The sequence below is a fragment of the Neoarius graeffei genome, chromosome 2 (assembly GCF_027579695.1).
Source record: "Neoarius graeffei isolate fNeoGra1 chromosome 2, fNeoGra1.pri, whole genome shotgun sequence".
Classification (NCBI taxonomy): domain Eukaryota; kingdom Metazoa; phylum Chordata; class Actinopteri; order Siluriformes; family Ariidae; genus Neoarius; species Neoarius graeffei.
In genome coordinates, this window is record NC_083570.1 from 3,029,208 (window position 1) to 3,053,221 (window position 24,014).

General features: G+C 41.1%; 2 protein-coding genes across 5 annotated transcripts in view; both read right to left on the bottom strand.

Moving 5' to 3' along the window:
* Positions 1–5,980, bottom strand: part of themis (thymocyte selection associated) — a 28,507-nt gene extending 22,527 nt beyond the window's left edge. The window contains exons 1-2 of the mRNA XM_060913565.1: positions 5,603–5,980; positions 4,027–4,164 (exon numbers count right to left, since the gene is read on the bottom strand). Coding sequence (XP_060769548.1) covers positions 4,027–4,164; positions 5,603–5,693 — 229 coding nt within the window. The 5' untranslated portion in view covers positions 5,694–5,980. The remainder of the gene's footprint in view (positions 1–4,026; positions 4,165–5,602) is intronic.
* A 4,735-nt stretch (positions 5,981–10,715) lies between these two features.
* ptprk (protein tyrosine phosphatase receptor type K) overlaps positions 10,716–24,014 on the bottom strand; it is a 229,055-nt gene continuing 215,756 nt past the window's right edge. For all 4 annotated transcript variants that reach the window (XM_060913569.1, XM_060913567.1, XM_060913566.1 and 1 more), the window contains 8 exons: positions 21,409–21,544; positions 21,172–21,321; positions 19,293–19,466; positions 18,540–18,671; positions 18,305–18,430; positions 17,958–18,121; positions 14,523–14,658; positions 10,716–12,440 (listed from right to left, as the gene is read on the bottom strand). In XM_060913569.1, coding sequence (XP_060769552.1) covers positions 12,387–12,440; positions 14,523–14,658; positions 17,958–18,121; positions 18,305–18,430; positions 18,540–18,671; positions 19,293–19,466; positions 21,172–21,321; positions 21,409–21,544 — 1,072 coding nt within the window. In that variant the 3' untranslated portion in view covers positions 10,716–12,386. The remainder of the gene's footprint in view (positions 12,441–14,522; positions 14,659–17,957; positions 18,122–18,304; positions 18,431–18,539; positions 18,672–19,292; positions 19,467–21,171; positions 21,322–21,408; positions 21,545–24,014) is intronic.

A 24,014-nucleotide genomic window follows, 5' to 3' on the forward strand; every position in this document is an offset into this window, starting at 1 on the left:
AATTAATGTTCAACTAAAGCAGGTGCAGAATCGTCCGACAGCGCACTCAGTGAGGAAAATCCCACTTTTTATGCAGTGCCTAGCCAAAATACATGAAAACCAGAAATGCCCTCCCAACTTTTTATTACAAAGATGAAAACTTTAGATGTGTTGATTTCTTTTCAGAAATCTGGTCACTTTACACTGTAGACAAATTCCAGTTTAATGCTGACTATATTTAATTTATTCAACATTGTCCTAGAGGGCTAGTTAAGAATTTTAATTTCCCTGAGGGAACCTGCCCAAAGGGATCAATAAAGTTCTAATCTAATCTAATCTAATCTAATCTAATCTAATCTAATAAGTATTACTGATTCTTCTGATTTTAATATTTGTTTGTGACCTTATTAGTGTTGACACTTTGCAGTTTAGCTCTAACGGGGCATAATTTTATCATTGTTCTCTTTAAAGCAAAACCTTAAATTCAACTCTTAATTTTTTTTACCTTCTTGCTTGATGGTCTGCAGTCTTTGGCTAAACCATAGGTTTTGTTTCACTGATGTTTATTTTTTCTACAACCCCGATTCCAAAAAAGTTGGGACAAAGTACAAATTGTAAATAAAAACGGAATGCAATAATTTACAAATCTCAAAAACTGATATTGTATTCACAATAGAACATAGACAACATATCAAATGTCGAAAGTGAGACGTTTTGAAATTTCATGCCAAATATTGGCTCATTTGAAATTTCATGACAGCAACACATCTCAAAAAAGTTGGGACAGGGGCAATAAGAGGCTGGAAAAGTTAAAGGTACAAAAAAGGAACAGCTGGAGGACCAAATTGCAACTCATTAGGTCAATTGGCAATAGGTCATTAACATGACTGGGTATAAAAAGAGCATCTTGGAGTGGCAGCGGCTCTCAGAAGTAAAGATGGGAAGAGGATCACCAATCCCCCTAATTCTGCGCCGACAAATAGTGGAGCAATATCAGAAAGGAGTTCGACAGTGTAAAATTGCAAAGAGTTTGAACATATCATCATCTACAGTGCATAATATCATCAAAAGATTCAGAGAATCTGGAAGAATCTCTGTGCGTAAGGGTCAAGGCCGGAAAACCATACTGGGTGCCCGTGATCTTCGGGCCCTTAGACGGCACTGCATCACATACAGGCATGCTTCTGTATTGGAAATCACAAAATGGGCTCAGGAATATTTCCAGAGAACATTATCTGTGAACACAATTCACCGTGCCATCCGCCGTTGCCAGCTAAAACTCTATAGTTCAAAGAAGAAGCCGTATCTAAACACGATCCAGAAGCGCAGACGTCTTCTCTGGGCCAAGGCTCATTTAAAATGGACTGTGGCAAAGTGGAAAACTGTTCTGTGGTCTGACAAATCAAAATTTGAAGTTCTTTATGGAAATCAGGGACGCCGTGTCATTTGGACTAAAGAGGAGAAGGATGACCCGAGTTGTTATCAGCGCTCAGTTCAGAAGCCTGCATCTCTGATGGTATGGGGTTGCATTAGTGCGTGTGGCATGGGCAGCTTACACATCTGGAAAGACCCCATCAATGCTGAAAGGTATATCCAGGTTCTAGAGCAACATATGCTCCCATCCAGGCGACGTCTCTTTCAGGGAAGACCTTGCATTTTCCAACATGACAATGCCAAACCACATACTACATCAATTACAGCATCATGGCTGCGTAGAAGAAGGGTCCGGGTACTGAACTGGCCAGCCTGCAGTCCAGAGCTTTCACCCATAGAAAATATGGAAGATACGACAAAAAAGACCAACTAGAATCCTACATTAGACAAGAATGGGTTAACATTCCTCTCCCTAAACTTGAGCAACTTGTCTCCTCAGTCCCCAGACGTTTACAGACTGTTGTAAAGAGAAAAGGGGATGTCTCACAGTAGGAAACATGGCCTTGTCCCAACTTTTTTGAGATGTGTTGTTGTCATGAAATTTAAAATCACCTAATTTTTCTCTTTAAATGATACATTTTCTCAGTTTAAACATTTGATATGTCATCTATGTTCTATTCTGAATAAAAGATGGAATTTTGAAACTTCCACATCATTGCATTCCATTTTTATTTACAATTTGTACTTTGTCCCAACTTTTTTGGAATCGGGGTTGTAATATTACTGTGATGCTGCTCAATTTAGCTAATGCTAACTGGTTATAAATTAGTATAATTATGAAAATAATATGCAGTTGTATTATTTATTTACAAATTACATTATTTACATGATCATTTACTGAGTTTCAGATGGAAATCTCATTATAGGTTAATTCTTTTTGCATATTAATTAAATTAGTCACTAAATCTTCATCAGTTCGCTTTATTAAATAAGCTCAAAAGTTTGTAGGCTCGGGAATTTATTGAATGGTTTCTCAGTTTATTGTTTACTTTATCAGGTTTTTTGAAAGGCTCAAAATCTTGAGTATTTAAGAGTCAGGATAATGGATTTCTCGCACCGTAAACTACAACCCCAAATCAGAAAAAGTTGAGACAGTATGGGAAATGCAAACAAAAAAGAAAGCAGTGATTTGTAAATGTACTTTGACTTGTATTTTATTGCAGACAGAATGAATCTGAGATATATCATGTTTTGTTGGTCAACTTCATTTATTTGTTAATAAATATCCATTCCTGCGTTTCCGTCTTGCAACACATTCCAAAAAAAGTTGGGGCGGGGTAATTTAGGGCAAGTAATGAGGTAAAACAATTAAATAATGATGTGATGTGAAACAGGTGACTGGTACAAAATCAGTATCCAGGAAAGGGCGAGTTTTTAAGGAGTAAAGACGGGGCGAGGATCTCCAGTTTGTCAAAGAATGTGTGAGAAAATTATTGTAATGTTTAAAACAATGTTCCTCAAAGAAAGATAGGAAGGGATTTGATATTTCACCCTCTACGGTGCTGAATATCATTAAACCATTCAAGGAATCTGGAGGAATTTCGGTGTGTAAAGGGCTCAAGCCTAATCTGAACCCCTGTGATCTCCGATCCCTCACTGCATCAAGAACCGTCATTCATCTACAGCTGATAGAACCACATGGGCTTGGGATTACTTTGAAAAACCTTTATCAAGCTACAATACGGAGTTACATCCACAAACACCAGTTAAAACTTTACTGTGTAAAAAGGAAGGCTTATGTTAACTGTGTCCAGAAGTAGCGGCGTTGACTTCTCTGGGCTCGGAGGCATCTGGGATGGACCATCACACAGTGGGAACGGGTATTATGGTCAGACGAATCAGTACTCCAGGTCTTTTTTGGAAGAAATGGACGCCGTGTGCTCTGAAGAGGAAAAGACTATCACCATCCAGACTGTTAGCAGGAACAAGTCCAAAAGCCAGGGTGTATCATGGTATGGGGTTGGGTCAGTGCCCTTGGTGAAGGTAACTTATACTTCTGTGATGCAGCATTAATGCAAAAAAGTACACTGAGATTTTGGAGCAACATCTGCTGCCTTCAAGACGACGTCTTTTCCAGGGAGATTTCAACAAGACAACGCAAAACCACATTCTACTCGCATTACAAAGGCGTGGCTGTGGAAGAAGAGGGCGTGTCACCTCTTTTGGAATGCCAACATGAGAAGTGTGAAATGCTTCACTGTCTCAACTTTCTTTTCTGAAGTGTTAATTTTTTAAATTTGAGATAAAACATCAAATAATGTGCTGTTGTATTGTTTTGAGTGCAATACAGGTCAAAGATTCTTTACAAATCATTGCTTTCAGTTTTAATTTCTATACAGTCCCAACCTTTACTGATTTGGGGTTATAAAATTATTCAAAGCTGTCTGTGAGATTATGAAAAGCTCAAAGGAGATATCAAAAAAGTCCCTGGAATACAGCATCACATCCAGGAACGCAACAGCGTAAAAGAAAAATGTCAAAAAATTACAATATTGTTACTTATGAAAGAACATCAGTGAATCCAAACTCGCATCACACGACATGATTTTTGAGAAAGCGTGTGCAAACATTTGCACTCCACTCCACTCCACACACACTCAGGTCTTCGCATACCTGGATAATCTAAAGGCAGGTTGATATCCGTCCCGTCTGAAGTGTGTGCGATGAATCTGGTGATGGTGATGTTGATTATCTTCATCAGGTCTCCAGTCGAGAGGCAGCATGTTCTCCCGAAGAGCTCATACACAGAACCTGAACCAAAACCAGCAGCACAATACTTTACTACTATTACTTATTATTTCTGAAATGCAGTGTTCAGGTTCACGGGTTCGTGAACAAAGCTTTCGTTATAAATGTGACTGAAGGGTAGGGTTTGTAAATTATAGTTTTAATGAAATTAAATTAAATAAATTACATCCTCAGTGTGTCTCAAATATGCAGAATTTTACAAATAGCAATAAGGTGCTTAAATAATAGTGATATACAGCATACGTATTTGCATTTAGAAGGAAACTGCTTCTGTTAAGTTGAGGAAATCGTAAAAGTTACACTTGTGTTAAAGGTTTAACGCTCTAAAAACATTAATGAATGAATCTTTGAGTTAAAAAAAGTCAATAAAGACAAACGTGGAGAAAACATTTTAAACTTTTTTTTAATTTACTTGCCAAATTAAATTTGAATAGTGGGTGCCAATATTTATACATACTGTTTAGGAACTTGCTTTAGGCTCATTTTAATCTACTTTGGTGATGAATTTTGTGACTAATTAAAGTGTTTATTTAGCCTTTAAGGAAACACCAGTGAAAATAAGTCTTCATTTTCTTTGTGACTTTAACCTGAGTCCTTATCCAAGATGGTAGTTTCTGGTTTACGCAGAAAATGTTGAGCTAAAAGCTAAAATCGAATTAAAAATTTAGCTGAAAGGAAATGCAAAGTGTTACTAAAAAGTCTTTAACCTCCTAGGGCTTAGCGGTCACATGCGTGGACAGCACTTTATGGAAATTCGGAACAAGAATCCACATATGTGGACATACTTTTTCTCTAAAAGTACATCTTATCAAAAGATGATGCTTAGTTTTTATTCTAATCAGGTTCTAATAAGCCCAAATAGCAAAGAGAAATAAAAAATGCATGTAAAAAAAAACAGCTTGGGCCTTAGGAGGTTAAACACAAATATCACGGTGGAATTTTCTATTTTAAGCCAAAGCCGATACAATTACGTCGACTTCTGCGTAGATTTATGATTCCTAGATTGAAACTTTATTAGTCTACTGAGACGATGAAATTAAAAACGATGGAGTAAGTTTCAACAGTTTGGTTGTAAAAACTACTTTCGACAATTAAAGCAGAGAAAATAAGCAGGAAATTATTCTCAGTATCAAATATCCTGTTTTCTTTGTATAGGTTGACCATAAAAGGAGAAACTTGATGCTTATCTTATTCGCTGTACAATGTTTTGGTCCAATATAAATCTAATAAATATAGGATTAAATATACTTTCTAATGTAAAGTGACCACAAATATGAAAAGGAGAGAAAACAGAATCAACAACAACTTTTTTTTGGTTAAAATTAGTCTCGTACGTATGATTTATACTCCATTTATAAAGTGTATATATATTTATTTATTTATTTATTTAAGATTCAAGCCCATCTACATTCACGTGTGACGTTTTCTGCTTGTTTTGTACCTTGAAAGTAAATCCCAGACTGAATCTGCAGAATCCTGGGCAGCGTTTCAGGGTCCAGAGAGCGAGTGAACTCCGTTAGTGTCATCGCCATCCTCAGTACCTTTTTAAAAACCTGTCCACAAGCTGAGTTGTATGGTATTAAGGCATCCTTTGAAGGCCTTAATGTATAATTAAAAAAAAATTAAAAATCCAAGATCGACAAGGCCGGCCAGCCAGCGTGGTGGTGAAAGAGTGACCTTTTGACCTCTTTTCAGCCAAAGTAGAGCTCAGAGATGTCGAGTAAGAACAATAGTGTGTGAAATATTGCTGCTCTGGAGGACAAGAACAGGAAGTGAAGGATATCAACCTCGAAGGAAAGCGACGCTCTGCAGAGCTGCAGCAGTGAAACCGCACGCAAGCTTTATTTCACTCGTTCTTTTCTTCACAGAGGAAAAGGAGGGCTGATGGAGGAACGCTGACAGAACTGTGGGTCTCCAAGACCTGCTTTAAGGACAAGAACCTTTATATCCTGTTCAGGTCGAGAGGGGGGTGCAAACTTATGAGCTGATATTCGTATTGCGTTTCTTCCACTCTTAATAATTTCAGAAATGTGTCCTTACTGTTCTCTTATGGGACAAGGAAGTCAGCAATATTTAACGGAATACATTAATAAAAATATGATAAATATAATTACAACCCCGATTCCAAAAAAGTTGGGACAAAGTACAAATTGTAAATAAAAACGGAATGCAATGATGTGGAAGTTTCAAAATTCCATATTTTATTCAGAATAGAACATAGATGACATATCAAATGTTTAAACTGAGAAAATGTATCATTTAAAGAGAAAAATTAGGGGATTTTAAATTTCATGACAACAACACATCTCAAAAAAGTTGGGACAAGGCCATGTTTCCCACTGTGAGACATCCCCTTTTCTCTTTACAACAGTCTGTAAACGTCTGGGGACTGAGGAGACAAGTTGCTCAAGTTTAGGGAGAGGAATGTTAACCCATTCTTGTCTAATGTAGGATTCTAGTTGGTCTTTTTTGTCGTATCTTCCGTTTTATGATGCGCCAAATGTTTCCTATGGGTGAAAGATCTGGACTGCAGGCTGGCCAGTTCAGTACCCGGACCCTTCTTCTACGCAGCCATGATGCTGTAATTGATGCAGTATGTGGTTTGGCATTGTCATGTTGGAAAATGCAAGGTCTTCCCTGAAAGAGACGTCATCTGGATGGGAGCATATGTTGCTCTAGAACCTGGATATACCTTTCAGCATTGATGGTGTCTTTCCAGATGTGTAAGCTGCCCATGCCACACGCACTAATGCAACCCCATACCATCAGAGATGCAGGCTTCTGAACTGAGCGCCGATAACAACTCGGGTCGTCCTTCTCCTCTTTAGTCCGAATGACACGGCGTCCCTGATTTCCATAAAGAACTTCAAATTTTGATTCGTCTGACCACAGAACAGTTTTCCACTTTGCCACAGTCCATTTTAAATGAGCCTTGGCCCAGAGAAGACGTCTGCGCTTCTGGATCATGTTTAGATACGGCTTCTTCTTTGAACTATAGAGTTTTAGCTGGCAACGGCGGATGGCACGGTGAATTGTGTTCACAGATAATGTTCTCTGGAAATATTCCTGAACCCATTTTGTGATTTCCAATACAGAAGCATGCCTGTATGTGATGCAGTGCCGTCTAAGGGCCCAAAGATCACGGGCGCCCGGTATGGTTTTCCGGCCTTGACCCTTACGCACAGAGATTCTTCCGGATTCTCTGAATCTTTTGATGATATTATGCACTGTAGATGATGATATGTTCAAACTCTTTGCAATTTTACACTGTCGAACTCCTTTCTGATATTGCTCCACTATTTGTCGGTGCAGAATTAGGGGGATTGGTGATCCTCTTCCCATCTTTACTTCTGAGAGCCGCTGCCACTCCAAGATGCTCTTTTTATACCCAGTCATGTTAATGACCTATTGCCAATTGACCTAATGAGTTGCAATTTGGTCCTCCAGCTGTTCCTTTTTTGTACCTTTAACTTTTCCAGCCTCTTATTGCCCCTGTCCCAACTTTTTTGAGATGTGTTGCTGTCATGAAATTTCAAATGAGCCAATATTTGGCATGAAATTTCAAAACGTCTCACTTTCGACATTTGATATGTTGTCTGTTCTATTGTGAATACAATATCAGTTTTTGAGATTTGTAAATTATTGCATTTCATTTTTATTTACAATTTGTACTTTGTCCCAACTTTTTTGGAATCGGGGTTGTATATGACGTGAAATAATATTATGGTTAAAAAGTTGGAGCAACAATAAATTATTATTATTTTTTTTACCATTTCCTGCCATAAGGAAGTAAATATTTATGGATGTTTTATCATCTGTAGCACAGTGTTCTTTTATATCATTAAGTAAAACGAATTAAAAATAAAAAGATGACTTAAAAAAGTTATTCTTATTGTGTGATAAAGGTGAAACTTGTATTTCATATACTGTAGATATAATGTAATCTCATCTCATCTCATTATCTCTAGCCGCTTTATCCTGTTCTACAGGGTCGCAGGCGAGCCGGATCCTATCCCAGCTGACTACGGGCGAAAGGCGGGGTTCACCCTGGACAAGTCGCCAGGTCATCACAGGGCTGACACATAGACACAGACAACCATTCACACTCACATTCACACCTACGCTCAATTTAGAGTCACCAGTTAACCTAACCTGCATGTCTTTGGACTGTGGGGGAAACCGGAGCACCCGGAGGAAACCCACGCGGACACGGGGAGAACATGCAAACTCCACACAGAAAGGCCCTCGCCGGCCACAGGGCTCGAACCCGGACCTTCTTGCTGTGAGGCAACAGCGCTAACCACTACACCACCATAATGTAATGCATTATATACTCTATTACACAAATATATTTAATATAATTATTAATAATTTAAATATTAATTTGTATATTTAATGTATGATAAAATACTGCAGAATTAAACTCAAGAAAATAATGAAAAATTTGTTATTTTTATTATATTTTCCAAAATCTATTTATGCACTTCCCCCCCATATTATGGACATTTTTTTTTTATCAAAAAGGGGGAAAAATAATTAAAGCTGTAGAATAAAGTTCTGTCTGAAGTTTGATCTTTAAAAGGAATCTCAGGCCTCAGGATGAAGGTGAACGTTACAATCGGATTGGCTCGCCGCTGTTCTGTGTGTATGGCAGTTTTCGACGTGTAAACAAACTACTGTACATTGAGTTTTTTTGGAGCGAGTTCCTGTAACTGGACTGAACAAGAGTGCTCCGAGAGCATAATATCCCCCGCTGGCAACTCAGCCATAACTCCGGTAAAATGCGACTGAATTGAATGAAATTGCAATATTCGTATTACTGACATATAACAAAGAATCCTGCCAAGTTTCGGGAAATTCCTCCAAAAATTGTGAGAGGAATTGATTTCAGAAGGTGAGTCCCCTTCCTGCGACGGACAGACGGACATCGCCACGACATCATCCCCCCTTTGGGCCTTTCAGCCAGCGGGGGATAATAATTGTGAAGGAAGTTGATTTCAGAAAGCAAGCACACCTTGATGAAATTGCCAAAGTACAAGTTTGTTAATAATCAAGGGCATAACTCTGGGAAAACTTGCCCAAATTAAACGAAATTTCAATCTGCATATAACCGTCATACAACAAAGCCTTCTGCCAAGTTTGGTGAAATTCCTCCATAAACTCAGAATCAGAAGCACTTTATTGCCAGGTATGTTACACACACGAGGAATCTGACTCCGGTTTGACTTTGATTTCATACTACAGACAGAAAGAAAGTATAGGAAAAAAACACACACACACACACACACACACACACACACACACACACACACACACACACACACACACACAGAGTCTCACTGCAGTGAACTCCAGGGGGAGAATCGTGTTTCTACAGCGATAGCCTTGAAGGCAGTGCTGGCTGGGAGAGCCAAGATAAGATTGGAATTTGTAGACGTGTCCTTTTTCGCTTAACCCGCTTGTCCATTCTGGCCACCAGAATGATCCATTTCTCTTTGCAAAGCCATCAACTTCTCCATGATGTGATCAATGTTGTGACTCAAGTTCTGAACAGCCACAGTCTGAGCGCCGACAGCTCTGCCCACCGCCTCAATCATGTCGGGCAGCTTTGTGGGGCTTTGAACAGCTGCCACCGTTAACTGATTTCCTCGATACACCAGGGCAATGCCAAGTCCAATCAGCAAAAATCTTGTGATCATGGTTCCGAATAGATAAATATCCTCAATGTCCTCCACGGAAAGAATCGCCAAGCACACCACACGCTACTTCTCCCAGGCATCCATGGTGTATCCGGCTGCAAACGTTCCGCAAACTGTGAGAGGAGTTGATTTCAGAAGAACGTCCACCTTCATGAAACCGTCAAAGTACAAGTTATTTAATCAAGGGCTGTAACTCTGGTAAAATGTGACCCAATTTAATGAAATTACAATATGCGTATTACCAACATATAACCAAGAATCCTGCCAATTTTCATGAAATTCATCCAAAAATTGTGAGAGGACTTGATTTCAGAAAGTGAGTACCCTTCCTAGGACGGATATCATCATGACATAATCCCCCTTCGGGCCTTTCGGCCAGCAGGGGATAAAAATGTTCTGCCCGTTTCAGTTATTCAGAGGTTTTGCGATGCGTAAACGAGAGATCTTTGCTCCAGAAAAAGGCTGCGATTTGATTGGTGGTTTCTGTAATTTTATGGAAATGGGTGGGGCTTGCTTTGGCCGTATTCAGTTACAAAACTGACTAGATTCTCTCGAAAAGGTTTGGAAGTCAAGTTTCTGCAGTTGCTTAAGCACAGCGTCTATGTTTCGGTTTTAACCGGGATCCATGAGCGTCCAACGGAACCAGGAGGAGGACCGGAAGCGGCGTGGGCGTGTCCGTGTCCACTGTGCATTTTTGTCACAGCTTTTAAAAGAAACAACAGCAATAACAGTTTTTATTGACCTACGGTACAGGCAAGCGGCTAATCTGCAGTGCAGGAACGCTGAGGATAAAACTGAAACCCGTCCTGTTGTATCTCACAGCACTGACACTGTAAATATAAAAAAAGAGACACGTTTTTAAAGATTATCTTTTTTTATTAAAAGAATTTTCACTAGTTTCAATACAGCCATTTAGCCAACAACAAAGACAGAACAAAGACGATGCGTGACTGAGACGACGCAATTGATCGGGTTGATTTTTTTTCTTGCCCTCGCCATGTAAAAGTCCAACCTGGCGGCGTCTGGCTGTGAGTTCCTTCCTTCCTTCCTTCCTTCCTTTACACACACTGGAGTTAAACACTGTAGATATTTTCGCGTAAAACACTCGGATGTACGTTAGCGCTCAAGTTCTCCGTAAAATAAAGTTTTCCTCCTCGATATCACTTCAGAAAAAGATACAGTTCACAATCAGGTACACAAAAAAAAAATGCAGGTAAAATTTTCAAAAAATAAAGAAATTTTTTTTTACAAAATTATCTGTAACACGAGGCATGTGAGGACAAATTATTTACCGTGTTATCACTAAACGGCAAGAAATCATGAGAGAATTACCTGTCCTGATTACGGTGATGGTCATTTTCTTTCTTTCTTTCTTTCTTTCTTTCTTTTTTTTAAAATTTAACCAAAAGTAAGGACTTAAAATTAAATTCACCTAATTTCATATCATCCAAAAAACTTTTTTTTTTTGCATATGTAACAGTTTGACTGACAAAATTCAATCCTAATGTCGTTTTTTTAAAAGCACTTTTCAAACTAAATGTTCAGGTTTTAAAATAAAATTTTCTAAAATGCTTTTAAAAAAGTGACTGAAATTCAAGATTGTGAAATAATCAGCTATTTAAAAATTCTTAAAAAAAAAAATAATTTTACAACTGAGGACTTTTGGAAAAGAAAATATTTATTTATTTATTTTTATTGCGCCAAGCAGCAGTCGAGGAATTTTCTAGCGCAATGTACATTTACACTTGAACAATTTTCTGAAAATTCTAAAATAAATTTGGATTAAACTTAACGAAATTTAATAAACGTAACAGTGGGATGTAAACAGAATTTTACTGAACAGAAACACGGCGGTGCGTCAGTCAGTCAATTCATCATCACATGCCTACAGTCCAAATAACAACACTACTGCAATAATAATAATAAAAAAAAAATATTCACAATAAAATGTTTACAAGGTAAACAGGCAGGAACGATGATTGTTTTTGAGCCTTCGGGGGAAAAAAATAAATACAAACAATGTGCTTTATCGACATATTTACACTCGTCTTTGGCTTACGATTATAATTCTGCTACAAAAACGGAAAATGATAAAAAATAAACACAATAATAATCCATAAGCCAGCTATTAGTGCACAATACAAAGCCAAAGCCACACGCTGCAGCTGAGTTTACTTTTTTTTTTTTTTACACAATGATGGACATCAGATATAATCCTGTACATGGTTCATCGACAGTAACAGTGACAACAATGGAGAGAAATTAAACAAAAATGTTTGCATGCAACAGCTCGGTCTTTGTGTTTACAAAGAAACGTTAAACACAATTTATTTTCAAATGAAATGTGCGAATGGTTCCGTCACGTCCCACACTTTTACCGTTATTTGTCGATTCCGTCTGCAGACGTTCGGATGGATGTTTACAGTCAGACGAGTGACATTTTTATGACGATGGGAAAGACAAGTGTGTGTGTGTGTGTGTGTTCTGGATGATGGATGGACAGATGGCACCTTCTTCACTTCTCCATTATGAGTTTTCGATGTACTCCAGCGCCACGTCGTAACAGAATCGGTACTGCTCCTACACACACACACACACACACACAGTAGCAAGACAGTTTTGTTGCGCAAAATGTCACATAACATTGACTGATGCTAATTTATATGCAAAACCTCACGAGACAGGTTCTACTTCAGCTTTTATAGCTCCGCCTCCTACGTGTTTAAATTTGCAGCGACACCACACAGTCCAGAACTCAGCAGTGCTGGTTAATTACAACCCCGATTCCAAAAAAGTTGGGACAAAGTACAAATTGTAAATAAAAACGGAATGCAATGATGTGGAAGTTTCAAAATTCCATATTTTATTCAGAATAGAACATAGATGACATATCAAATGTTTAAACTGAGAAAATGTATCATTTAAAGAGAAAAATTAGGTGATTTTAAATTTCATGACAACAACACATCTCAAAAAAGTTGGGACAAGGCCATGTTTCCCACTGTGAGACATCCCCTTTTCTCTTTACAACAGTCTGTAAACGTCTGGGGACTGAGGAGACAAGTCGCTCAAGTTTAGGGAGAGGAATGTTAACCCATTCTTGTCTAATGTAGGATTCTAGTTGGTCTTTTTTGTCGTATCTTCCGTTTTATGATGCGCCAAATGTTTTCTATGGGTGAAAGATCTGGACTGCAGGCTGGCCAGTTCAGTACCCGGACCCTTCTTCTACGCAGCCATGATGCTGTAATTGATGCAGTATGTGGTTTGGCATTGTCATGTTGGAAAATGCAAGGTCTTCCCTGAAAGAGACGTCGTCTGGATGGGAGCATATGTTGCTCTAGAACCTGGATATACCTTTCAGCATTGATGGTGTCTTTCCAGATGTGTAAGCTGCCCATGCCACACGCACTAATGCAACCCCATACCATCAGAGATGCAGGCTTCTGAACTGAGCGCCGATAACAACTCGGGTCGTCCTTCTCCTCTTTAGTCCGAATGACACGGCGTCCCTGATTTCCATAAAGAACTTCACATTTTGATTCGTCTGACCACAGAACAGTTTTCCACTTTGCCACAGTCCATTTTAAATGAGCCTTGGCCCGGAGAAGACGTCTGCGCTTCTGGATCATGTTTAGATACGGCTTCTTCTTTGAACTATAGAGTTTTAGCTGGCGATGGCAGATGGCACGGTGAATTGTGTTCACAGATAATGTTCTCTGGAAATATTCCTGAGCCCATTTTGTGATTTCCAATACAGAAGCATGCCTGTATGTGATGCAGTGCCGTCTAAGGGCCCGAAGATCACAGGCACCCGGTATGGTTTTCCGGCCTTGACCCTTACGCACAGAGATTCTTCCAGATTCTCTGAATCTTTTGATGATATTATGCACTGTAGATGATGATATGTTCAAACTCTTTGCAATTTTACACTGTCGAACTCCTTTCTGATATTGCTCCACTATTTGTCGGCGCAGAATTAGGGGGATTGGTGATCCTCTTCCCATCTTTACTTCTGAGAGCCGCTGCCACTCCAAGATGCTCTTTTTATACCCAGTCATGTTAATGACCTATTGCCAATTGACCTAATGAGTTGCAATTTGGTCCTCCAGCTGTTCCTTTTTTGTACCTTTAACTTTTCCAGCCTCTTATTGCCCCTGTCCCAACTTTTTTGAGATGTGTTGCTGTCATGAAATTTCAAAATGCCTCACTTTTGACATTTGATATGTTGTCTATGTTCTATTGTGAATACAATATCAGTTTTTGAGATTTGTAAATTAAAAATCGGGGTTGTATATGTAACAGCAGCTCTGACAGTAGTGCAGGTTCGTATTGTACATTATATATTATTAATGCACTTATTCTCTACATGACCGTTTCTATAGTAACAGCAGCTCATTCACAGGGGGAGGGGTTTGTTGGGGGGGTGGGGACATGTGTAATCGCTGAATAGAGATGTTTTGTAAGAGTCGGAGGTGAAGCTGTAACTTCAGGACAGAGGAGTTTACAGCTGCGACGACGCAATGTCAGCGGCAACAGGAACTAACTTAACGTGTTAAAAGTAACTAGAAATGGAGCTTAAGCTCCACCCCGTCACACAACCAAATCAGGACGTGCTGCATGAGTGTGTGTGTGTGTGTGTGTGTGTGTGTGTGTGTGTCTCACCGGTGTGTCTACCATGTTGGGTTTGCTGTTCCTCAGACTCTTCACAGCGTGAAACACGTCCACAACATTCTGCCTCTTAATCATCTCACAGACGATAGTGATGGCTGAGAAAACACCACTGCGACCCCCGCCATTCCTACACACACGCACACACACACACACCACTCAGGGATGAGTGGGTGGTCACCAAAAAAGCAGAAAACAAGATGGCGCCCGAAGCCGGGGGTCTAGGAGGGATACCCCCCCCAGGAAAATTTTGAAAAATAAGGCCTTACAAACCACTTTTCCTGCAATCTGAGCTGTAGTAGATAAAAAATCTGTTGTCTTTTTTATATATTTACATGAAAATATGTTTCAAATCAATAGGAGTATTGTTTGAATTCAAAATAAAATCACATTCTACATTCAAGGGTATGGTTATAATTCATGATCAACAAAAATGACAAACTAAATTCACATTAAACATAAGTTTTATTAATTATCAAAATGTTCATATATTAAATAAAATTTCTTAGGGAGAAAAGGTCAGTCACCCTACCGGTATGTCCTCATTAAAAGTCTTTTGAAATATTTAAGTTTTCAAAACTGTCAGCATTAAAGGTCCCATGGCATGAAATTTTCACTTTCTGAGGTTTTTTAACGTTAAAATGAGTCCCTCTGACCTTCTTAAGTCACCCCAGTGGCTAGAAATTTCATAATGTGTAAACCAAACTATGCCCAATATTTGAGAATGGCGCGTCAAAACGGCGCGTTGATAAACTCTTCCCTTTACTACATCAGCAAGGGAGATGATCCCCACGCCCCCCCTCTGGATTCCCACCCACTGTATGGATTGCCCCGCCCAGTTGTAGTGAGGAGACCATAGAGGGAGGACACAACAACATGGCATCACCTAAGCGAGCGAAACATGGAAATTGCGCTGTACATGGATGTGACAACACAGAAAAGAGTCTGTTTTTACTGCCGACAGGAGAGCCCCTGAAGACGCAGTGGCTTCATTTTATTTATTCCAATAATACGCCGTCGAGTCTACCTAAGACGGTGTATGTTTGTCGGAAGCATTTTCCTGAGGAATGTTTCCACAACTTGGGACAGTACAGGGCAGGTTTTGCACATCAACTGTCACTGAAGCCTGGGTCCGTACCAAGCATCCCTGCCGCATCAGCCACAAACACCGAACAAGTAAGTGTAGAACTGTTAAGTCGTTTTGCCGTTTTTTAAAATCGGTGCGTTAGCCTCGCAATGGCTACATTAGCTGTGCAGCTAACCGCTTCCTGCAGTTAGCCAGGTACTCTGCGCTACAAAACCAAAAAGCATGCAGCATGCTCTGTTAAACTGAGTTTAGTCTGGAAATTGACTAACTTATGAGCTTATGTTTGACTATTGCTCCGCAATGCATGTCTTCTGTTGGATAAGCGCTATGTTGCTGCTTCTATCCTCTTTGGTTATGGAGTGCGTGTTCAAGCCTAGGGTATTATACGTTCGTAAACTACCACTCCGAACACTCTCACTCTCTGTGTCACGTTGAGTTTACGAAAGGAGTCCGAGGGAGAACGGGGTTTTGTCTTAGCAGCGTGGCTACAGGCGCTGATAGCAGCGAGTATGTGTGCGCGCAGCTTGGTCAAGCCCCTCCCCCTCCCCCCATGGCCCGCCCCTACCCTCTACCCTTCCCCGCCTCCTGCTTCTCATTAGCAAAACGACGCACTGGGAAAAGCGCTGAAATGGGGCTTTCTCCCAGGAGGCTATATCTACGTGCCGAGGGTTCATTTCGAGAAAGGCTGCGGATATAACATCCGGAAACCTCCACGAGCCCGTTTAAAGCATCAACAAACCACCATGCCATGGGACCTTTAATTCAGATTTACTGACCAGCATATACATGTTCAATGTATTAAATCAAACGAATGCTAAGTTTATGGGATAATGTCGATGTACACTTTATACAATTATTTATAGTTCACAGTCACTTCTCATTTTCATTTCATCATTTCGACGACTTCTTCAGCTTTTTGGCCAAAGACAAGAGCTTGTCAGCTTGTCTCTCTGTTTTTTATACCAGCATCGATTTCACGTACCTTCGCTTTGTCTCGCTTGTCAATTGTATTCGGCGTTTTGAGTAAAAAAGCCGATACGAAAGAGAAACGTATTTTTGAAGCGCAGCGGCGATGAACATGTGCAAGTTTCGATAAAATAGAACAGACGCGGGCACTCTTGTAAGAACTGTTATGATTGGCTATCATGCTCTCGCCAGCGATGTTTTGGCCAATTACATTCTAGAAAACACGTATTCTACCGCGAGACTTAAGATGGCGAAAATGTAAACATGTAACATCGCCGTACGCTTGAGTATCACGAAGGAACACACCCCAACCCCCGTCAATGAAAAAAAAAAAATCTCAACGGATTTGGCATAATATCGTAGCCTGGCAAGCCAGACTAAATGTGAATATTTAGTCTGGCCTCGCTCGTAGACATCTCCGACGGGTGTAGGAGGAACAACCCGCTGTCTTTCAAACTGTCTCTGTGCGTATAGGCCAACGCTCTGACCAATCAGCGCAACTGTGACGTAGTCAGAGCGACAGAAAGCAGTGGGGGAGACCTTGAAATAAATAATTTTTCAAAATGCGTATTAATTAATAAACAGGTTCTAGATATTAAGAAGTTTGGAGATAATGACCGCAAGTTTGGAGTCTGTACCACATACACTCATTTTTTTTCAAGTGTTTTTCAAGGGTTTGCTTAAACTGTTTTTGAGAGTTTTTATTTAGTGGTGTTTGGTGAAATAATTTCCCTTAAATTTAAAATAACGGGAAAATAAGAAATAATCAAAAAGTAATGTTTCAAAGCTGTTTATTAATTCTTCGTATTGCACAAACTAGCCCCATCGTTTTGGCTACGAGCGGAGCCAGCTGGTAGATCAGACTTTTGCCATAGCCGGTCGGCAAAACAGCGAAAATGTCCTTCTTGAAAAGGAATGAGCGGAGAGCCTCTTCCTGCTCATGTTTCAACCAAGTCTAATTCTTCTAAAACTGATTCCAAAGCGGAGTCAAACGCGCGCTGGTCACTAGCCGTAGCCATCTTTCCTGTTGCGCTTTCTCCAGCGTCACGCAGCTTTGTCGTCACTCCTGCAAAAGCCCGCCCAAAGAATCCAAACAAAAACCTTGCGTTGTGATTGACGGGCGCGATTTGATGCCCGGGGTGGTTTTGTTGATATGGTGCGAGGCTAGACCCACTCGTAGGCAAAAATATTTTTGGCCGCTAGACGGGTGGGTCTAGTTTACTAGGCTAATAATATCGATTTTCGCTCAGAAAAAGCGGAAATCCGCCGAAAACTCTCATCCCTGACCACTTCAGAAAATGCTGATCTCCCGGGTGTACCAGAGATCTTCATTAAGTGTTCCTAATAAAGTGAACAGTGTGTGTGTGAACACTCACAGACAGTGTACGACGGTGCGGCCCTCTCCGTCCTCACACTCCTCCTGCCATTTGTCCACCTGCAGGATAAGCTTCAGGAACGAGCGCTTGGAGGCAGGGACTTCTCTAAGCCCCGCCCAGCCCAGGTACTGGAAGTGACGGACCATGAGGTAGCCCTCCTGTGGCTGAAACACACACACACGCCTTCCTTACTCCTTACATTCCATCTGTACGGTATAAACCCTTTTATTATAAACCTGCAACGCTCGAGTTTGACATCTAATTAATATTCATATTCAATAACATTAAAAAAAAAAAAATTCAGCCAATCAGCACGCTGCCTGTGTTACGCATTAATGAGATCTCACTCGGGTCAGGTTACATATCCTGAAGAGGCGACTGATGACATCACAGTCCATGGAGCAGGAAACTCTTTCCACCTGCACGGGGCCATAACGGAGCATTCCCTCTTCAGGCCAGTACTGAGGACAGCCCTACACACACACACACACACACACACACACACACACGATGTCCTCAAACTGCACCATTCAGTCACTGGAACACTGACGAGTGTACAGGTGTGCGTGACGAGGCTCTCACCTGAGCGAGGTCGATCTCGTTCAGCATGACGATGGAGGTGCAGCCGTAATCATACACCAACCTCCAGAAATCCTTGACTGTGTTGGGGAGAGGGTGCTGAGTGATGATGAATGCCGCCGGCTGCCTGTAGCTCTGTGTCACACACACACACACACACACACACACACACACACACACACGGTGACTTCCCAAAACACACACACACACACGACTCAACACAGGACTTTTTCCACGCAAAGATGGCGAATGTGCACGAGCATGCAGCGGTGATGAGGAGCAGTCGCACAAGACCAAAACACACATGTGCACAAGTGCGTGTGTGTGTGTGTGTGTGTGTGTGTGTGTTTGCGCATGCGGCCATGAAACAAATCCAGTCTGAGATAAAGACGGGACGTTACCTGGTACAGTCCTGACGTCTGCGTCAGCGTTACAGGGAAGCGATTCGACAGTTTAATCGACTGAACGTGTTTAAAACGTTTCTCTGACATTCAGCAGAACAAAAGAAGGAGGAGGGGAAAAAAAAAAAAAACGAGCTGGATTTGTCTCGAGCCTTTTGAATATAATGGGGGGAGGGGGAGGTAAGGACAGAGAGGGATAGAGGAGATAGAGAGAGAAACTACCGTGAGGCGGCGTTGAGGTTTAGTGAGAGGAGAAGGAGGAAAGGGTGAGATGTTCATGGAGATGGACTGATAGTGGAGGGATGGAGAGATGATGAGATGGATGGAGGTATAGAGTGATGGAGATGGTGCTTACGTCCATGAGCGCAGCGTTGATGTAGTTGCTGCTCTCTCCGTCGATGGTGATGAGGAAGGGCAGGCAGCGGTCGGGCGGCAGGTTGGACATGAAGCGGTTCTTCTCGTGGTTCCGGGGCAGGAGAGCGATGCTGCAGTCCTCAGGCTGGGGCTGAGGGGTCACTGAGTTCAGCGTCTGACACACACACACAGGTTCAGTACCTAACATTTACATTGTCTGGAAAATATATGTGTGTGTGTGTATATACAGTGGTGCTTGAAAGTTTGTGAACCCTTTAGAATTTTCTATATTTCTGCATAAATATGACCGAAAACATCATCAGATTTTCACACAAGTCCTAAAAGTAGATAAAGAGAACCCAGTTAAACAAATGAGACAAAAATATTAGACTTGGTCATTTATTTATTGAGGAAAATGATCCAATATTACATATCTGTGAGTGGCAAAAGTATGTGAGCCTTTGCTTTCAGTATCTGGTGTGCCCCCTTGTGCAGCAATAACTGCAACTAAACATTTGCGGTAACTGTTGATCAGTCCTGCACACCGGCTTGGAGGAATTTTAGCCCGTTCCTCCGTACAGAACAGCTTCAACTCTGGGATGTTGGTGGGTTTCCTCACATGAACTGCTCGCTTCAGGTCCTTCCACAACATTTTGATTGGATTAAGGTCAGGACTTTGACTTGGCCATTCCAAAACATAACTTTATTCTTCTTTAACCATTCTTTGGTAGAGCAACTTGAGTGCTTAGGGTTGTTGTCTTGCTGCATGACCCACCTTCTCTTGAGATTCAGTTCATGGACAGATGTCCTGACATTTTCCTTTAGAATTCGCTGGTATAATTCAGAATTCATTGTTCCATCAATGATGGCAAGCCGTCCTGGCCCAGATGCAGCAAAACAGGCCCAAACCATGATACTACCACCACCATGTTTCACAGATGGGATAAGGTTCTTATGCTGGAATGGAGTGTTTTCCTTTCTCCAAACATAACGCTTCTCATTTAAACCAAAAAGTTCTATTTTGGTCTCATCCATCCACAGAACATTTTTCCAATAGCCTTCTGGCTTGTCCACATGATCTTTAGCAAACTACAGACAAGCAGCAATGTTCTTTTTGGAGAGCAGTGGCTTTCTTCTTGCAACCCTGCCATGCACACCATTGTTGTTCAGTGTTCTCCTGATGGTGGACTCATGAACATTAACATTAGCCAATGTGAGAGAGGCCTTCAGTTGCTTAGAAGTTACCCTGGGGTCCTTTGTGACCTCGCCGACTATTACACGCCTTGCTCTTGGAGTGATCTTTGTTGGTCGACCACTCCTGGGGAGGGTAACAATGGTCTTGAATTTCCTATATTTGTACACAATCTGTCTGACTGTGGATTGGTGGAGTCCAAACTCTTTAGAGATGGTTTTGTAACCTTTTCCAGCCTGATGAGCATCAATACGCCTTTTCTGAGGTCCTCAGAAATCTCCTTTGTTCGTGCCATGATACACTTCCACAAACGTGTGTTGTGAAGATCAGACTTTGATAGATCCCTGTTCTTTAAATAAAACAGGGTGCCCACTCACACCTGATTGTCGTCCCATTGATTGAAAACACCTGACTCTAATTTCACCTTCAAATGAACTGCTAATCCTAGAGGTTCACATACTTTTGCCACTCACAGATATGTAATATTGGATCATTTTCCTCAATAAATAAATGACCAAGTATAATATTTTTGTCTCATTTGTTTAACTGGGTTCTCTTTATCTAGTTTTAGGTCTTGTGTGAAAATCTGATGATGTTTTAGGTCATATTTATGCAGAAATATAGAAAATTCTAAAGGGTTCACAAACTTTCAAGCACCACTATATATATATATATGCGTGCGCATTACCTGGAACTCGTCTTTGAGGTGGGAGGAGTTACTCTGCGAGTCGATGCGAATCATGTCGTAATACGCAGCTTTAAACTCACACACCGGGATTGCGGTGTCGCCACACAGACACGCCTCCAAGATGGCGTCATGGATGAAGATGTACTGCTCCTGAGTGCAACACACACAGGTCAGACAGCTCTATGAACTCAGTGTGTGTGTGTGTGTGTGTGTGTGTGTGTGTGTGTATATACACACCTCGGTCTGCACCATGTTGATGCGTCGTGACCTGAGCGCTTTAACACAGTTGTAAATGTCCACCACGCCCTCACGCTCCGCCATGTCCAACATGATGTCAATCACAATGTAGCATCCTGTCCGGCCCGCCCCCGCGCTGACAAACAGGAAGTGACATCACCATCATCATCACAGCAATGCTGTTTGTCTTTATTTAAAAAAAAAACAACCTAATAATAAATTTCATTGGGGACCTTTTAAATGTAAATGCAGTGATGATCTAAGTTAAAATAATAATAATAATAATAATAAGTTCAATTTACATGGATTAAAGCAAAAAAAAAATCATCTGACTGAAAAAAAAAAAAAAGCTCCATGTCGTTGGCCCCTACCACATCAGCGATGCGTCAAATTTTACATAATTTTAACAATGACTAAAGCTAAGGCAAGACTTTACCATTGTCATTACTGGCTATTCATGATGAAACATCAAGTTTTCAGCGCAAAGTGCAAATTTATTTCAACAATACTTTAGGAATGCACAGCAGTGGTTCAGAGAAAAGTGCAAGTGCAGTCGAACTTGAACCATGCTTTCAAAAGAGTGGAACAGAAAGAACTTGCAAGAAAAGTAAAGTGAAAGTTCACTTTTTCTGCTTCTTCGCAGTGAAGCCAAAGGCATCTAGTTTCTTGCCATTGCTTCCATAGACTTTTTTTTATGGCAAACTACACAAAAGCACACACCTGCCATTTTCATCTTTTTGCACCATGAACTAAATGGCTTGCCATTATCGCCCATTTCATTTCGCCAAGCCCATCTCCACTTATTCTTTACCGTTTTGTCGATGTCTGACACATCTGTGCCTTCCGTACCTGTCAACCCTCCCGTTTTTCCCGGGAAATCCCTTATTTTGACTTATTTCCCGCTGTCTTCCCGTTTTTTTATTTTCCCGAAAATATCCCGTATTTTCACAATATAAAAAAGTCGGTAGGTCCAGAATTCATGACGCGCCTCTGACAGGAGTTTACAGCAGGAAATCGGGCCATGAATTCATGTCCCCACCCTCTCAGGCATCAGTAATTACAGAACTCCGTCCGGAGGCGAGGCTGAACAAGTGATTAGGTCCAATGTTGCCAGATTGGCCGGTTTCCCGCCCAAGTTGGGCGGTTTCAAGTGCATTTTGGCAGGTTTTGGGCTGGAAAACGTCAGCAGTATCTGGCAACACTGATTAGGTCTGAGGTGAAGATGGCGATGCTAATAGCTAAGAAAAACATTAGCCTCTCTTTCTTTGATGATTTCAACCAGTGCGTGGCTGGAATGTTCCCAGACTCTTCCCTCGCAAAGAAATTTTCCATGGGGAAAACGAAAGCCTCCCAAATAATCAAAGGTAAGCTACACATGTTTACATTAAGTATGTCCTGGCTAGGCGGCACGGTGGTGTAGTGGTTAGCGCTGTCGCCTCACAGCAAGAAGGTCCGGGTTCGAGCCCTGTGGCCGGCGAGGGCCTTTCTGTGCGGAGTTTGCATGTTCTCCCCGTGTCCGCGTGGGTTTCCTCCGGGTGCTCCGGTTTCCCCCACAGTCCAAAGACATGCAGGTGGTGGGGTTCAGCACTGTCCTCTTCAAGGGCTCAAGAGACGCCATAGTGGTTGACCCTTGACCTCTGCTTGACCCAAAAGGTGAAGTGGAAACCACCTGTTCATATAGGAGTCAGCCTCATATAGGAGTGGATGATTTAGGAACACCAACAGAAATAAACTGTTGCCTGTTTGCTAGATATGACTGAAACCAGGATAAAGCTAAGCCAGTACTGTAATACCAAAAGAAGATAGTCTGGAAATGAGTCTCTCATGATGTACGGTGTCAAAGGCAGCTGTGAGGTCCAAGAAAACAAGGACATTGAGATGACCAGCATCGGTTGAGAGCAGGAAGTCATTAACAACTCTTAAGAGAGCAGATTCAGTGCTGTGCAGATTGCAAAAGCCTGACTGAAAGGGTTCATAGAGATCATTATGAGCAAGGAAAGTATGAACCTGAGAGGCTACAACTCGTTCCATTACTTTAGCTAGGAAAGGGAGATTAGAAACGGGTCTGTAATTGGACAGTGAAAGAGAATCTAGACCAGGTTTCTTTAGTATTGGTGTAACTGAAGCAATTTTGAGGGAGATGGGAACAGTGCCTAAAGCAAAACACTGATTAATCATATGAGCAATATAAGAGGAGAGAGCAGATACACGGGATTTAAGAAGTGCAGTGGGTGCAGGGTCCAACAGACATGAGGAGGAGGAGGAGGAGGACCTAGTCATAATTTCCGATACTTTAGAAGAATCAACAGGAGCGAAAGCAGAGAGACAGCAGTCAGCTTTATGAGAAAGAGCTACTAGTGAGACGGAAGAATGAATTTCAGAATGAAAGTGTTGGTAAATACTGGCAATTTTATCCTTGAAAAAATCCAAAAAAGCCTGACACTGAGCAGGAGAACTGGGAGTGGTCGAGGAAGGAGGCTGAAGAAGTTTATTGATTGTATTTAACAGAGTTTTGGGTCTATGGTTGCCACTCTTAATGATGTTAGCGTAGTTAGAGGATCGGGCAGCGTTAAGAGCATCCTTATACTTTGCGATGTGTTCAGAGA